The sequence below is a fragment of the Macaca nemestrina genome, chromosome 12 (genome assembly GCF_043159975.1).
Source record: "Macaca nemestrina isolate mMacNem1 chromosome 12, mMacNem.hap1, whole genome shotgun sequence".
Classification (NCBI taxonomy): domain Eukaryota; kingdom Metazoa; phylum Chordata; class Mammalia; order Primates; family Cercopithecidae; genus Macaca; species Macaca nemestrina.
The window spans coordinates 955,017-971,965 of NC_092136.1; the positions used below are offsets into that span (position 1 = coordinate 955,017).

Here is a 16,949-nt window from a genome sequence, read left to right on the forward strand (position 1 = left end):
TGGGGGCAAAGGCCACACCCCGTGCCACCATGACTGGGGAGGTCAGGGCAGGGCGTCTGTGATGGGGCTGCTTGTGGGGGACCCTGGTGGTCTCGGCGACCCTGTGAGACCTGAGGTCAGCCCCACCTGGAGCCCCCTTGCTTACATGCTGGACCTGCCGGACGTGGGTGTTGGGGATGTCCTCAGAGGTGCAGATCTCACCGGGGTCGTCCAGCTTCTGGAGGGCAGCGAACTTGTGGAGTTCCAGGAACTTGCCTGGGGGTGCAGGACAGGGATCAGCACCGTGGGGGCTGGGCCTCAGAGGCACCCCTGCCCTGCCCCCCACCTAGAGGCCCCCCAGCCCTGTCCCCCACCTTGAGACCCTCAGCCCTACCCCCACCTACCCTTGTTGCTCAGAACAGAGGCCCCCACCAGCCCTGGCCCCCACCTACCCTCCTCACTGACAAACTCATTGGTCACCTTCCCGTCAAAGTTCCCGCAGAGCCCACACATCTGGCCCATGTACTTCCGCTCCACCAGAACCTGCGGGAGATGGCTCTGCTGGGGGCCAGGGAGCTAGGGGACCGGGGTGCCCCTCATCCGCTGTGGAGGGCTCTCAGTTCCTGCTCCTGGACCCAGAGCCCCCACCATCCCCCCACCCTGTTCGTCTGCTGCTTCTTGTGGGAGCCTAATTTTCCAGTGGAGAAGCTGAGTCACCCACAAAACCCAGTCCTAGCTCATGTTACTGGCCAGGGGTCAGCACTGCTTGGCACAAAGGGCCTGGCTGCATGGCAGCCTGAGGGCTGGCTGGGATCCCCAAGGAGGGCAGCCCCTCCAGAGTCCCACCTGCCCCCCCAGTGCTGTGGGTCTCCAGGCCCACCCTGGCCCCTCTCTCCTCACCATGAGGTGGCTGTCAGGGCCCCACACGGCCTCCAGCTCTAGCTCCAGCTGCTTGGCCACCAGCCGCACACTCTGGCCAAAGGGTGTGATCTGGAGCCCATTGCTGGTGTAGGGCAGGCTGATGACCCTGTGGGGCGAGGGCAGTCGGTGGTGGCCCCTCAGTCCTCCGGCCCCCGGGCCCCAGCCCACCTGGCCTACCCGATGTCCTTGACTGAGATGGTGGCTTCGCTCACGGTGACGATGGAGGCCCCCAGCTCCACGATGATCCGCGAGATGCTCCCGTCTGGACCTCGCCGCAGCTGGACACTGAAGGTGGGGAAGGCGTCCTTGCACGTGGCCGCGAAGATGTAGTTGCACGTCCCCGAGAAGTCGTACACATGGTGGTCGAAGGTGGAGAAGTGACCAGCCCCCCACGTGGAGCACTGGCCTTTGTCCGGGGCTACAGAGATAGCAGTGCTGACACAAAACCCTGTGTCCCCACCATCCTGGCCGGGCAGGGCTAGGGCAGGCAGAGAGGTCACTCATCTCCCTGGGCCAGGGTTTTAGAGTTGGGGCCAGGCTGTGGAAACCCCAGACATGGGCATCTGAGTGAACCTGAGTGCTATGGTATATGCCTGGCCAGGAGTCAGCACTGCTGTGGGCATATGTACACACGTGTGTGTGTGTACACGTATGTGTGTGTTGGGGGTGTGTGCATACGTGTCAGGTGTGTCCATGCGTGCATTGGGAGTGTGTGTGTTGGAGAGCTGTGTAGGCATGTACAATATATACCTGCATGTGTATTGGGTGTGATTGTGTGTGTTGTGTGCATGTGTGTGTTGTGTGAGCTGGGCATGTGTGTTGAGTGCATGTGTGTGCATGCTGGGTGTATGCGTGTGTGTGGGTGTGCATGTGTGTGTTGGGCACGTGTCTCAGGTGTGTGTAGGGTGTGTACAATGGTGCATGTGTGTGTAGGGTTGTGTGTTGGGTGCGTGCACATGTATAAGTCATGCATGTTGTATGTGTGCACGTTTGCATGTCTGGGATGTGTGTGCGTGGGTGTTGGGTGTGTATGTGTTTGGCTGTGTTGGGTGTGTGCATGTGTATGTCAGGAGTGTGTGTAGGTCGTGTGTGTTGGTTGTGTGTTGGGTGTGTGTGTGACGTGTGCTCATGCATGTGTCATGTACATGTGTATGTCAGGTGTGTGCCTGTGTGTTGGGTTGTGTGTGTGTAGTGGGTGTGTGTGTATGTGTATGTCGGGTGTGTGTAGGTCGTGTGTGTTGGGTTGTGTGTGTAGAGTGTGTTGGGGGTGTGTGTGCATGTGTGTTGGGTTTGTGTGTGGAGTGTGTGTTGGGTGTGTGTGTAGGTCGTGTTGGGTGTGTGTGCATGTGTGTTGGGTTGTGTCTGTGTAATGTGTTGGGTGTGTGTGCATGTGTGTTGGGTTGTGTGTAGTGTGTGTTGGGTGTGTGTAGTGTGTGTTGGGTGTGTGTTGGGTGTGTGTAGTGTGTGTTGGGTGTGTATGTGACGTGTGCTCATGCATCTGTGTCATGTATGTGTGTGTGTCAGGTGTATGTGCATGTGTATGTTGGTACGTGTGCATATGTTGGCATATGCATGTGTGTTCGTGTTTGTTGGTGCATGTATGTGTGTGTATGTGTGTTGGATGTGTGTGTCTTGGGGGGCCCTCTCTCCTGCACACCGGACCTGGGTGGTCTGGGCGGCAGGATCAGTGGCCGCTGCGCTCTTACCTGTCTGCGGAGAGTCCTTCAGCCTCCAGAGGCCTGGGCTGGTGTAGGAAGTGTCGGCCAGACCTGTGTGGACAGGACCCGCGGTTGGTGTGGGGCTGCCCTGTCGTCCCTGAGGGCGCCGCTCACCTCTGCCCAGGGCTGCTCTGCCTGTGCCCCTGCACACACTCGGAGTGCGAGAAGCATCCATGGCTCGTGGGGCTCAAGGCCTCAACAGCAGGCCAAGCGCTCGGCCTCTCGTGTTGTCCTTCATGAGCCCCGGCTTCCTTCCCTGCTTTCATTCACTTCCTCGTTCGTCCACTCAGTCCCAGTTCAGCCGTCAGCCCCTTGGGGTTCAGCAGATGACAGGCACCCTGTGTGCAGGGTACTCATCCCTGGGGCTCCTGGGCAGGGCGAGGAGGGGCTGGTGTGGGTGGCAGGGGCTTGAGAGTGGAGCCAACAGAACGGGCTGTGCCCACCTCCCCAGATTGGCCGCCTGGTTTCCCTGAGGGGTCTGTGCCAAGGCCCCATGGCCGGTTCTCCCTGCCCTCAGTGGCTCTAAACATGGCCACTTGCCTGCACGTCAGCCTTGAGACAGCCTTGATGTCAGGCCTGGCACCGAGGCCACTGTTGTCAGAGAAATGTCCAGATAGCCCAGTCATGGTGACTCCAGGGCAGGGCAGCGGGGGATGCCCCACTCTGACTTGCGGAGGCTGGGGTGGGGCCGACACCCCCCAGGTCCCATCCCTTTTACCCGGAGGGAGACCTTCTACCACCTCTGGGTAACTCCCTGGACCCTGCCTCCGGGACTGTGGCCCTTCTTGTGGCTCCCATGGGCCGCCGATGTCTGAGTACTGGTGGGGCACCTGAGCAGGACCCGTGACCTCTCCAGATCCCTCTCGGGGCCGGGACCCTCCTTGTCCCTGCCCATTGGTTAGCAGGGCACTCACGGCACCTCCCTCCAGACGTAGCTCTGAGATCCTGTTCCTGCCACTCCCCACCTGCGCTCCCACCCCCGGCTCTGCCCACTTTCTGGGACTGACTTGGTGCTGCCCCCGTTACCGCTGGACACCTGTGTCTCCGGTGACGCAGGGGCAGGGGCCTGTCAGCTGGGGCATGGTGTTACCCACGGTCCAGGGAGGAGCCAGGCTGCCTGCCCCTTGGCCGCCTGGGTGAGTCCTCTCTGGCACAGGCAGAAGTTGTTGGATATTTGAGTGACTGGATTTAAGGAGAATGCTAGTCTTGGCTGTGGGGGACACACATTTGGCTGTGGTCCCCTTTGGCCTTGAGATCGTTTTCTGATGGGCTTCACCTGGCTTATCCCCAATGTAAGCTGAGTTTACTCCAGACTTGGGTGGGGGTGGCTCATGCTGGGCCCTGAGCCTGGCGAGCACCCACCCCTCACCCATCCCCTTCCTGGGGGTCCCAGCAGGTGTCGTGGTCCTCAGCCCCTTGCCGTTCCTTCCAGGGATGATCCATGGGGCTCAGAAGCACCTGTTGTAGGAGTGTGCAACACACGGAACCCTCAGCCACGGAACTCAGTGGTTCCTGGGACGGGGCCCTCACTGGCCTCTGGTGGGGGAGGGGTGGGAGAGCTCTGAGCGGGAGGAGGAGTCGGCTGCCCGCCCCTAGGCCAGCACCTCTGGAGGCTGCAGAGCTGTGACAGGTCTCCCCTGGGCAAAGCCCCCTGCAACTCAGTTTCTCCACCTTTCAGATGGGGGATGGCACTTGGTGGCCGTCCCCGCTGCAGCACAGACACCTCAGGCCCGTGTTTCGGTGCCCTCGGCCCTGCCAGGCTGGCTCCACTGCCCCGGGTGGGAGCCTCATTGCTGCGTCCTCTGTGCCCCCCACCACCCTCGCCCTGCCCCACCCGCAGGAGGTTCCCTGGGTCCACTGGCTCCAAGTCGGCTGCCTCCAGCTCTGTCTGAAGCCCAGCGGGAGGCTCCTGCGTTCCTGCCCAGACTGGCTGTGCTTCCCCTTGGCTCATCCCTCGGCCAGGCCCATGGGCCTCTGGGCGGGTTGGTCTGCCACCCCCGGCCTCTCAGCCCCTGGACGAGCATGAGGCGGCAGGTGCGCGCTGTTCCTTCTGCACGCTTGGCGGCCACCCACCCCTGCCTCCCGGCCCACTGTGGCCCAGGCCTGCAGCACAGCTGCCCGACTCCACACTCTGCCGGCTGAGGCCCCTCCCGTGCTGGCAGAGGCGATGCTCAGAGAGCATTTGCTGGGGTAACTGGCGGACACCCCCACTTGGCCCTCCACCCTCTGCACTGCCCACAGCCCAGACTTCCAGGCTCCCTGGGCCTCATCACACCTCCCTCCCTGGCTCCAGGGTGGTGGCCCGAGGGACTAGGTGTCGCGCTCTGCTGCAAGTTCAGCCCCACTTTCTGGCACTTGTCCCCAAGCTGTGCCAGGTGTGCAGGTGGGGGCTGGGGTCCCAAGCAGAGGGTACTGCTGGGAGGGCTCAGAGACCCCCACATCTCCCACTGTTGAAGGGTGGTGCCCGGTGTGGTGGGGAAGGGGCTTCAAGGGAGAGAAGGGGCGGGGCGGGTTTGGGGCACCCCTGGGGGGGTCCCACTGTGCTCTGAGCCCAAGGCCCCAGGTTGGCAGCAGCTCCGAGGGCGAGCTCTGTCCGGCCAGCGGCCACCCCAGGGGACTCCCGGCCGTGGAGGAGGGTCAGGGGCCAGCTTGGAGAGGAAGGAGGAGCACGGAACACAGAGGCCCTTGGGCTGGTGCCTTGGTCGGCAAGAGGGGTCTCCCCAGGCCTCAGGCTGTGGCCACAGAGGGACCCCTTGGGGCTGGCTCCTTCTGGGGGCCTGGGGCAGGACTGGTGGCCACCTGCAGCAGCCGCAGGGCAGGTGGTTGGCAGAGAATCCAGGATGTCAGTCCCTCCTGGATCTTGCCTGAGCTGGGTAGGGGAGCGTGGGGGAGAGGGCAGGCTGCCTGCGGCGGTTCTGAGCCCAGAATGGCTGCGCACCTTCCCCTCCCTTCCCCCCACGGCAGCCACACCAGGGGAGGCAGCACCCCCCACTTCTGTAGACTAGGAAACTGAGGCCCACGGCAGCAGGGACTGGGCCTCTGTCCCCCACACTCCAGAGACCTCTCGGGACTCAGGACCCCACTGGGGGAGGGAGAGCGCCAGGCCTGGGCACCAGCACACCTGCCCACTATTCCTGCGGGACCTCCGGACCCCACTCCAGCCGAGCGTCCTCCCCTGCTAGCCGCTGTGTCAGCCCACAGGAGGGCATCCCTGTCCAGGCCCCATGGGGTCCCTGACCCCAACTGGCAGAGCCCAGCGCTGAGGCTGCGAGGGGGACCCGGGCGCGGCAGCGGGGGCTGGTCACGGAGCCGAGGTGGGGCCTTGTGTCCATCAGCGTCCACGTGGGCCAGCCCAGTTGGCAAGGCAAGAAGGCCCAGGGCCCCTCTGAGGGCACCGCGGTGTCCGGCACCCCTCGGCCTCACTCACCAGTGCTGAGCAGGGCTCCGCAGCAGGACAGCAGCAGCCACGGCCGGAGCATGGTGCACCGTGGAGAGGAGCTCGCGCTGGGCCCGGCAGGCCTGCTGCTGCCACCCGTGCGGCTCCAATGGCCAGTCCTGGGAGCCTTATATAGGGTGGTGGGTCCTCCCCCGCCGCACCCGCCTGCGCCCCACGGTCCAGCCCCTTAATCACCACTGCTGGCGGGCGCAGCGGTGGCCAAACAGGATCTGGGCTTACTTTATCAGGACTCGGCTTTCTTTGGAAAATCCTGCAGGCAGCGGTCCCATTATCACCCACTCCCAGCGGGGGCTGACGCACGCACACCCCCAAAGGCCCTGCAAACACCCCCCACGTCGGGCCATCCCGGCCGGGCCCTCCCCGCTGCTGGGTCAACGTGGGCCCTGTCAGCCACACGCCTGGTGGCCGGGACGGGCCTGCTGGGGGAGGTAGGGGCCCTGGGGCACCTGCTCTGCCCCTTCTGGGGGGACCAGTGCTGACCCAGCTTGGGGGAGCCCTGCTACACCTGAATCCCAGGGCCCCCAAAGGGCACTGGGCCCACCCCCACCCTGAATCCCAGGACCCCTGAAGGGCGCTGGGTCCGCCCCTCACCCTGAGTTCCCTGCCCAGCAGGAAAGATCACCCAGCAGGAGGGACCATGCCAGGGGGCGTTGAGGACTGGGTAAACCCTGCCAGGGGGCATTGGGGAGCAGGGGATTTACCATCTGGGACAGACAACAGCCTTGGGGCTCAAACAGGCTGCCCTGGAGGCCTGAGGACCTACCGTGTCTCTGTAGCCCGCCGGGTCCCAGGCTTGCTCCTGAAGACCCCTCCACAGCTATTTTCTTCTCCCCCGAGCACTGTCGGCGGCCGTCTTGGGCACAGAAGCTCAGGGGCCGCTTGTCTGCTGGGGCATCTGTGCAGGGCTGTGGGGTCGCTGGTGTGCTCCTGACCCATTCAGGCAGAGGGGCAGGAACTGGGATGACCAGGGGGGCTCACCTGAGGAGGCACGTGCCACGCCTGAGGGGCCAGGGCAAGGTCTGGGGACATCGGGGTGGTGCTGGTGGCTGGCAGTGTGGGAGGGAGGTGGAGGTCTGAGCGGTCGCCGGGATTGCCCCAGCCTCGTTTGGGAGCCCAGGGACCCCTCCCGCAGGGGATTTTGGCCCCCTACCCCAACAGGAGCCCTTGCTGGCCTTGGGGCCATTCCCACCACATGCCAGCATCCCGGCCTGAGCCAGGAGGGCCCCGAGGCCACCTGGTCTCCCTGGGCTGGGCTTCCCACATGGGGCTGCACCCCTGTCCCACAGGTGAGCTGAGCCCGCTGGCTGGGACCAGGGCCTGCCACCTCTGTCCCACCTGTGCCCACTCGCCGGGGAGCCGCCCCGCCTGCCCCGGAAGAGGCTCCAGGGCCACACGTGCCCCACGCGGTAGGTGTCAGGTGTTTCACTTAAATCAGCTTGTTTTGCAGAACGTTGCTTGAAATTACAATAAGTTGGCCGGGCGCGGTGGCTCACGCCTGTAATCCCAGCACTTTGGGAGGCCGAGGCGGGCGGATCACAAGGTCAGGAGATCGAGACCACGGTGAAACCCCGTCTCTACTAAAAATACAAAAAATTAGCCAGGCGCGGTGGCAGGCGCCTGTAGTCCCAGCTACTCAGGAGGCTGAGGCAGGAGAATGACGTAAACCCGGGAGGCGGAGCTTGCAGTGAGCCGAGATCGCGCCACTGCACTCCAGCCTGGGCGACAGAGCGAGACTCCGTCTCAAAAAAAAAAAAAAAGAAATTACAATAAGTTGTTTTCGTAGGAAATTGCTGTACGTGTGCTACCCACCCTGAGAGCCCCACACCAGGCATTCTGGGTGTTCCTGCTCTCATCTGTTCTTTTTATTTTTTATTTTTGTAGAGACGAGATCTCACTTTGTCCAGGCAGGTCTTGAACTTCTGGGCTCAAGAGATCTCCTGCCTCAGCCTCCCAGAGTGCTGGGATGACAGGCGTGAGCCACTGCATCTGGCCTTGGCTGTCCCTTCTTAACACACTCAGTGGCCCCTGTGGTTCAGGTGAGAAACTGAGGCACAGGAGTGAGGCCCTTGTCCTGTCATGCTGAGGATGGATGGACACAGGGCTCACAGCTGGCCCTTGTTCTGAGCTGGGGCCTCTCAACCCGGGCTTGAGGTGGAGACGAAGAGGGGCCGAGATCTTAGGGCCCCCTTCCCTGGGTGGGGTCACTGCAAGGTACTGAAAGGGGCCTCATGGGCAGGTGGCATGGCTGGGAGCCCTGTGGCCGCGTCAGCCCGGCAGTTGTGCTTGTCTGACCGCCTGTCTGGGCTCATGAGAACCCTGACCTTGAAGGGCAGTTATGGCCGTGACGTTCAGCACGTAAGTCCCCAGCGTCCCCTAGAATTGGGGGATCCCTGCAGCTTGCACAGGTGTGGGGCGGGTGGGGGCTGGATGCCACCAGCCTGCAATGGGGCTGCCCACTGGGCCTGTGGTGAAGATGCCCGCTTGCAGGCATGTGATGCTTGTGCGTGTGTGTGCCTATGCATGTGTGTGCGCGCATGTGTGCCTGTATACCTGTGTCTACGTGTGCCTGTGTGTGCGTGTGTGTGCCTGTGTGCACGTGTGTTCGTGTGTGTGCATATGTCTGTGCCTGTGTGCGTGTGTGCACGCCTGTGTGTGCATGTGTGTGTGCCTGTGTGCATGTGCATGCATGTGTGCGTGTGTGTGCCTGCGTGCACGTGTGTGTGCATGTGTGTGTGCCTGTGTGTGCATGTGTGTGGCTGTGTGCATGTGTGTGCCTTTGTGTGCATGTGTGTGTGCATGCATGTGCGCACACGTGTGCCTGTGTGTGCATGTGTTGAATTTCCGGTGAAAACTCTGCATCCCAGAATTTATTGTCCCCATGATCTCAGGGCCACTCAGGGGTGTGTAGAAGGCCCTGGCCCTGAGCCCTGGTGGGGGCTCCGTCGTGGCACCATGGGGTCTCCGGAGCCTGGGGGTCCCTCTCTCCCAATGCACTCGCTTGGTGGCAAATGGCTGGGAGCGGCATTTCTGTCCTGGCGGGGGAGCGCTTGAATGCGCTGAGCAATGGGGGAGATAAGCGTGCGAGGTGTTGTTCCTGGAGCAACTTGGTGATAGGAGCCATATCTCCGCCTGGCTGGAGAACAGGGCCTGAGGACTGGACAAGTGGGCGATTGTCCCGTGTCATGCCCATCGCTGGCCCTGCCCTCTACATTCCATCTGTGTGGCCTGGCCCTGAACAGCGGTCACTCTGGGCCTGGTGTGGCTGTGAAGTGGGAGCACAGGGTGGGCCCCGGGTCCCAGCTTCCCGGCTAAACTGTGAGGGTGGGCGCTGTCTCCTAGACCCGAGGGGCTCCCCGGACAGGAGTGAGCAGACCTTCGCTTGGACTTGAGGCCTTCGCCCCTGCAGGTGTCTCCAGGAGGCTTCCCTCACAGGAGGCTGAGGCCCTGGGTCTGCTGGGACTCGTATTCATGGAGGTGCTGGGATGGACCTGCTGGTGGCCCCCCACCCCTCGGCCAGCCCCTTCCCCGCCTCTGCCCTGCTGGGCCCTGTGGTCAGGTGTGACGTCCCCTGGAGGAGAACAGGTGGGGCTTCACCCCCAGAGGCTTGGCAGCTGGTCCCCATCAGATCAAAGCACTGAAAGCTGTGGCTTTGGGGAGTGTTCGGGAAAGATTTCAAGCCCGGGAGTGGGCACGCGCCCAGGCTCGGATCCCTGCCATATCCCGTCCGAGGCGCGGGCCCAGTGCTGGCTGGCGGAGCTCAGCATGGCCAGCCAGTGCCCAGGTGCATGCCCGAGGGGGCGCGCCACGGCTTCCTGTTGATCCGGATGCCCAATGTCTTGGGAGGCACTGACCCTGTGCCAGGTCCTGGAGCCCACTGCTTGGGGAGGTGGCAGGAACCCCGAGACCCTGGGGACAGAGTGGCTGGATGCAAAGTCCCCCAAGGGGCAGGGGGATGGCAGGGAAGGGGCGTCAGGCCTAGGGGGAGGTCACCTGCCCCACCCTCCCTCCAAGGCCCTTGTGTGGCTGAGTGGGGCTGGCCCTGGGTCTTCTCCCTCTCCCCCGTCCCTGAGCGTCACTGGTGACCTCCCCGTGGGCTTGTCCAGCTTGCCAGTACCGTGTGGTTTCCTGCGGTTTTACCTCCTGAGCATGTTGAAACGCTCCTAGTCCAGTTCCTGCCTGTGGCCACCCCCATCGAATCTGGCCTGCTGTGGCCCCCACCGTGCAGCCACGCGTGTGTGGTGCCCACTCATTGTCTCCAGCACCTCAGAGGAGGCCCTGCCTGGCTCCAACACTCCCTGACCTCTGGCCTCTATTCCCCTCCTTGGCCAACTCTGCTCCTCCACCAGCCTTGCAGACCCGCCACCTCAGCTGCTGGAGTCCACCCTGCTGGAGGTAGAAACAGAGCCAGCTGCGTGCCACAGGTGAGGGCCTTCCCCAGGGCCTGGGGAGGGGCAGCATGACCCCGGGAGGGCAGCTGCAAGGGCTGGGCAGTGCAGCTCACCCAGGCGACCACCAGCCTACCCTCCTCAGTGAGACCCCACAGCCCCTGTCCAGTGATGTTCGAGGGCCAGGGCTCCCCGGGCATCCACCTGTCTGCACTTTCAGACTTGACTGCTTGGTGCCTGGGCTGGGATCTGGGGGCACTGCCCCTCCCCGTATCCCTGGAACCCCCTTCAGGAGCCAGACACTCGGGTGCACACAGCCCCCACCCCCAGCCCAGCCCCAGCCCTGTGCTGTCCGCTGCCCATAGTCCACTGTGTGGCTTCGAGTGGACCAAAGGTCTTGTCTGGCTGCAGGAGGGGCCCTGGTAGTTGCTGGGCCTGGAGGTCGCTAGGATGCTGGGCCTGGAGGTGGCTGGGATGCTGGCCTGGCCCCCACGTCCAGGGCAGGTTGAGGAGTGGCCGGCAGGAACCACTGCCTGAGGCTGGGCTCAGCCCAGGCCGGTAGACTCACGTTCCAGAAAGGGCTGGGGAACTTGCCACCTGCCCTTCTCCAGAGACGGGCCCTTGTCCTTTTTGTCTACTTATGCCCGGTGCAGGAAGCAGGTCAGGGTGGGCCGGGGCCCTCAGGAGCAGACGCGTTTCAGCCGGGGGCGGGGGCAGGATACGGGCTGCTGGGGCCATTGATGCAGCACCACAGGAGGGGTCCTGGCCAGGCCACCCCTCCCTCCAGGTGGGAGCTTAGCTGGGGCGGGACCCCCACCTCCCTGGGTGAGCATTGCCGGCCGGTAGCCTTGGGCAGGCACCCAGGAGAGGCCCCTGGCCTCAGCTCCTCTCACACCTGACTTGCGTACCTCTGAGCCCCGGGGTAGGTGGCCGAGTCATCTCCCCACCTGGCACCCCAAATGCCTTCTCCCCTTTTCCCATCCCATGGAAGGTGGCTGTGTGCCACAGGTGAGGGTACAGAGCCCCCAGCTGCTCCCTGGGAGGAGCAGGGCCTGTCAGACCCGCCCCGAGAGTTTCATCCCCTGCCGTGGGGCCCTGAGCAGGCCCTCGTGGGACAGGGCCTTCCGTGCTGGGGTGACTGTGCCCCACCAGCCCCGAGGGGAAGACCAGGATCCTGAGGGCTGGGCTGCACCTCCGATGTCCTGGGGCAGATGTCCATGCATTGCCAACTCCAGGCCTGAACCCAAGGCGCCCTCATCTGAGCACCCACAGGGAGAGGCTGCCAGGACGGCTGGGTGTCCAGCCGACTGCCCCGCCCGGGCTCTGGAGCTGATAACCAGCGGATGAGGAGTGAAATGCAAACAGATAAGGTTGTTGGGAACTGGGCGCCCTGGGCTGCTCTGGGCTGGCAGCCGTGAGGCACTGCCCGGGGCCAGGGCTTATCAGGCACCTTTTGCCTTCAGTGAGCATGGCTGGACGGGGAGTTAGCGGGGGCTTGCTCTCCGAGGGTGGCTGGTGAGGGGGCTTTGAGGAGGGTAGGGGGACCTTGGACTGCTGACTCTGGGACTCTGGAGGCTGCTGGTCAAGCTGGAGCTCAGGCTCATGAGACCACCTCTTTCCCAGGAATCCTCATCCCTCTCATGGGGGTGATGTTTACAGGGTCCCTTTGGGGAGCCCAGCAGGGCCCCAAAAGCAGAAGTCAAATGGCCTCTGAGGGCAGGTGCCGCTCACAGCAAGGGGGCCCTGGGCAGCCCAGGGCGAGACCAAGGGCTTCCAGGGCCCCCAGGTGAGGAGCAGGACTGGGTGGGGGGTGGGGCCAGGTCATCAGGAGGTGTCGGAGACCAGGCTGGAAGGTGTCCTGGCCTAGAGTGAGCTGGGAGCGGTGGGTACACTGAGGACCAGAGCTGGGGGCAGGGAAGGGACCCTGAGCCAGCCTTGGGGGCGGTGGTGCTGTGTGCTGGTGCAGAGTCTGGGCAGGTGCCCCGGCAGAGGTGCCTTTGCCAGCAATGGCGTTGGGGCCACAGATCCTGCGGAGAATTTGAAGAATTTGTTTTTTCCCCAGAAAAGCTCCAGGTGTTGCAGCCAGACCCGAGTCTCTCTCAGGAATCACGTCCAGGGCCCTTCCCAGGCGGTGGAACGTGCAGTGGGGGCAGCGACTGAGGCCCAGGCAAGCAGGGGTGACGGGGCAGGTCCCGGTCCAGAGGGTCCTGGGGGATGCTGGCATGGCTGGCGTGGCCTGCGGAGAGCCAAGGAGCCCCCAGGCTCACAACAGCTGGCTCTTCGGGTGTTGTTCAGGGGAAACACAGTGGAGGCCAGAAGGGAACAGGCGGTTTCCCAGCCACTCACACCAGGTGCCGGCCCAGGGGAACTTTGGGTCTGATCTGCTGCCCTGTGGCCGTGAGTGCTGTGTGGCCCATGGGGGGCCTGCAGGGTCAGGAGTCGGGGGCCCAGAACACACAGGCCTGGCAGAAGCCCAGGTGGCACAGACATGGCACAGACGTGACCCTACAGCCGGGCTCGGGGCTCGGGAAGCCAGAGGCTCAGGCCCTCCCAGCTGGTGTCAAGGCTGATCGGGGCTGAGACCGGTCATCAGAGCAGCCCATGTCCACTGTCCACTGTCTCAGCAGCTCCCCGGGAGTCCCCCAAAGCCCAACCCTCCCCCAGATGGAAGCACAAGCAGGGCGGCCGAGGAGCACCCCGCGGCTTACCCAGGAGCCTGGCTCAAGACTGGTGGCCAAGTGCACCCTTGCTATAGTGGGCAGCTGCCTCCAGTCCGGACGCCACCGACTCTTGGGGGCATGGCCAGTGCCCGAGGCGGATGCGTGCGCACACATGCTCCCAGGAGCTGTTTGTAACAACCCCAAACCGGAAATGACCCAGGTGTCCATCGGTGGTGAACACAGCGTGGCCCGTTTGTCTGCTTATCCTGTTTCAGCAATTACAAACAAAACAGTAGAACATGCACGTCTGTGTCTCAGAGGAGCCTGTGCTGCCACTTCTCCCAGTGTGAACTGCTGGATCACGTGGTTGGCATCTCAATTTTTCAGAAACTGCCAAACTGTTTAACGGGACAGCTGTGCCGTTGTGCCTCCCACCCGTGATACGCGTTCCAGCCCCTCCTCACCCTCCTGTATGCTTGGCGTCGTCCGTTTTTAAAATGTTAGCCATGCTAACAGGTGGGCAGTGCTATCTGACTGTGGTTTTAATCTGAATTTTCCTAACGACTCATGACATTGAGCATCTTTTTATGTGTTTATTTGCCATCCGCGTATCTTATTTGGTGGAGGGTCTGTTCTAACATGTTGTCCATTTTAAAATTGGGTTGCTTTGGTGTTGAGAGTTTTTTCTATATTCTGCATTCGAGTCCTTCACTAAAAATACGTACTTGGCAAAGATTTTTCTCCCAGTCGGGGCTTGTCTTTTTATTCTCTTAATTGTGTCAGAAGATACTATTAACTGTCAAAACTTCTGTTCAAAAGAGCGAAAGTTCGTTCTTTCCCTCCCTCCCTCCTTTCTTGCTTTCTTGCTCTTTCTTCCTTTCTTTCTCTTTCTCTCTTTCTTTCTTTCGACAGAGTCTTGTGCTTTGTTGCCCAGGCTGGAGTGCAATGGTGCGATCTCGGCTCATGCAACCTCTGCCTCTCCGGTTCTGGCAATTCTCCTGCTTCAGCCTCCAGAGTAGCTGGGACTATAGGTGCGTGCCACCATGCCTGGCTAATTTTTGTATTTTTAGTAGAGATGGGGTTTCTTTTTTTTTTTTTTTTTGAGACGGAGTCTGGCTCTGTCGCCCAGGCTGGAGTGCAGTGGCTGGATCTCCGCTCACTGCAAGCTCCACCGCCCGGGTTTATGCCATTCTCCTGCCTCAGCCTCCCGAGTAGCTGGGACTACAGGTGCCCGCCACGTCGCCCAGCTAGTTTTTTGTATTTTTTTTTTTTAGTAGAGACGGGGTTTCAATGTGTTAGCCAGGATGGTCTCAATCTCCTGACCTCGTGATCCGCCCGTCTCGGCCTCCCAAAGTGCTGGGATTACAGGCGTGAGCCACCGCGCCCGGCCAGAAATGGGGTTTCACCATGATGGTCAGGCTGGTTTCAAGATCCTGACCTCAGGTGACCCACCCACCTCGGCCTCCCAAATTGCTGGGATTACAGGCTTGAGCCACCTAGACTGGCCAAAGTTCTTAATTTTGACAAAGTCCGATGTATTATATTTTACTTGACGCGTTGCGCTTCTAGTGTTGTATCTAAGGAATCTTTGCTTAACCCACGGTCGTGATTTTATCATTATGGAATGACCTTTATTGCCGGTTCCTTGCTCTAAAGTCTACCTTGGTGTTAATGTTGCCACTTGATCTTTCTTTCTGTGTTAGCCTGGTTTGTTTTTTTCTATTCCTTTACTTTCAATAACTGATGCGTGTCTTTTCCTTACAGTGAGATTCTCTGGGCAGCTTATAGGGTGATCTTGCTTTTTATTCTAGTCTGACAATCCGCATCTTTTTATTGGGGGTGTTTAGACTATTACATTTAATGTAATTATGGATGTGGCCAGGTTAAAATCTACCACCTTGCTACTTGTTTTCTGTTTCTTCCATTTGTTCTTCATCTTTCTTTTCTACCTTCTCTCGGATTGACTATTTTTCCACAGTTCAATTTTATCTCCTTTGTTTGCTTGTCTGCCATAACTTTTTATTATTTTAGTAGTTTTCTTAGAGTTTATAGTACATCTACAACTTACTATAGTCTACCTTCTAAAGATATGACCACATTCCACATATAGAATAAGAACCTTCCAGGCCGGGCGCGGGGGCTCACGCCTGTAATCCCAGCACTTTGGGAGGCTGAGGTGGGTGGATCACAAGGTCAGGAATTCGAGACCAGCCTGGTCAACATGGTGAAACCCCGTCTGTACTAAAAATACAAAAATTAGCTGGGCATAGTGGCAGGCGCCTATAGTCCCAGCTACTTGGGAGGCTGAGGCAGGAGAATCGCTTGAACCTGGGAGGCGGAGGCTGCGGTGAGACAAGATTGCATCATTGCACTCCAGCCTGGGCAACAGAGTGAGACTCTGTCTCAAAAAAAAAAAAAAAAAAAAAAAAAAAGTGCCTCACAGTTCCCTCCCCCCGGGTTGTGCAATTCTTGTCACACATTTTACTTCTATACATGATTCATACCACATTACATTGTTGGTATTTTTGTTTAATTAGTTATTTTAAAAAGAGGTTTAAATAGTAAAAAACTTCTATATTTACCCATACAATTACTGTTTCAAATGCATATTCTATCATGTGGTCCTTCCTTCCTTCCTTCCTTCCTTCCTTCCTTCCTTCCTTCCTTCCTTCCTTCCTTCCTTCCTTCCTTCCTTCCTTCCTTCCTTCCCTCCCTCCCTCCCTCCCTCCCTCCCTCCCTCCCTCCCTCCTTCCTTCCTTCTTTCCTTCCTTTGTTTTCGAGATGGAGTCTTGCTCTGTCACCCAGGCTAGAGTTCTGTGGCGCGATCTCGGCTCCCTGCAACCTCCACCTCCTGGGTTCAAGTGATTTTCCTGCCTCAGCCTCCTGAGTAGCTGCAGCTGCAACCTCAGGCACACCCGCCACCACACCTGGCTAATTTTTGTGTTTTTAGTAGAGATGGGGGTTTACTATATTGGTCAGCCTGGTCTTGAACTCCTGACCTCAAGTGATCTGCCTGCCTCTGCCTCCCAAAGTGCTGGGATGACAGGCATGAGCCACCGAGCCATATTTCTATCTGGCATCCTTTTCCACCCGCCTGAAGGGCTTTATTTATTTCTTAACGTACAGTGCAATTGTTATTTGTCTGAAAATGTCTTCATTTTGCCTTTGTTTTTGAAAGATGTTTTTCTAGGATGATAGCTTCTTCTGTTTGTACTGCAAAGGTGCTGCTCTAGTTTTCTTACTGGCACGAGTTCCCAAAAAAACCCCAAATCTGTTGTTATTTTAATATGTTTCCTCTTTGTGACACTCCCCCACCCTACAACTTAAGATTTTCTCTTTAACACTGATTCTGTTTGACTAGGATGTACTTTGGTCTCATTGAGCTTCTTGTATCTCTGCGTTTTAGTTTTCATTATTATTATTATTTTTTTGAGACAGAGTCTCGCTCTGTTGCCCAGGCTGGAGTGCAGTGGTGCGATCTCGGCTCACTATAACCTCAAACTCTGGGGCTCAAGCGGCCCCTCCATCTCAGCCTCCCGAGTAGCTGGGACTACAGGCGCCCGCTACCATGCCCTGCTGATTTTTGTATTTTCAGTAGAGATGGGGTTTCACCAGATTGGCCAGGCTGGTTTTAAGCTCCTGACCTCAGATGATCCGCCCGCTCCAGCCTCCCAAAGTGCTGGGATTGCAGGTGTGAGCCACTGTGCCCAGCCAAGTTTTCATCAGATTTGAACAAATTTTGGCCATGATTTCTTCAGTTTTTCCTGTCCTCCTCTCTTCCTTCGTGGGCTCCGTTTACTGACGTGTCAGACTGCGCGAAGCTTTTCCA

At 59.9% G+C, this 16,949-nt stretch overlaps 1 protein-coding gene across 1 annotated transcript in view; it reads right to left on the reverse strand.

The window, feature by feature from the left end:
* LOC105494177 (mucin-6) overlaps positions 1-6,097 on the reverse strand; it is a 35,551-nt gene extending 29,454 nt beyond the window's left edge. Inside the window, exons 1-6 of the mRNA XM_071075875.1 lie at positions 6,046-6,097; positions 2,607-2,669; positions 1,078-1,318; positions 880-1,006; positions 432-522; positions 146-255 (exon numbers count right to left, since the gene is read on the reverse strand). Coding sequence (XP_070931976.1) covers positions 146-255; positions 432-522; positions 880-1,006; positions 1,078-1,318; positions 2,607-2,669; positions 6,046-6,097 — 684 coding nt within the window. The remainder of the gene's footprint in view (positions 1-145; positions 256-431; positions 523-879; positions 1,007-1,077; positions 1,319-2,606; positions 2,670-6,045) is intronic.
* Positions 6,098-16,949: the final 10,852 nt, after the last annotated feature.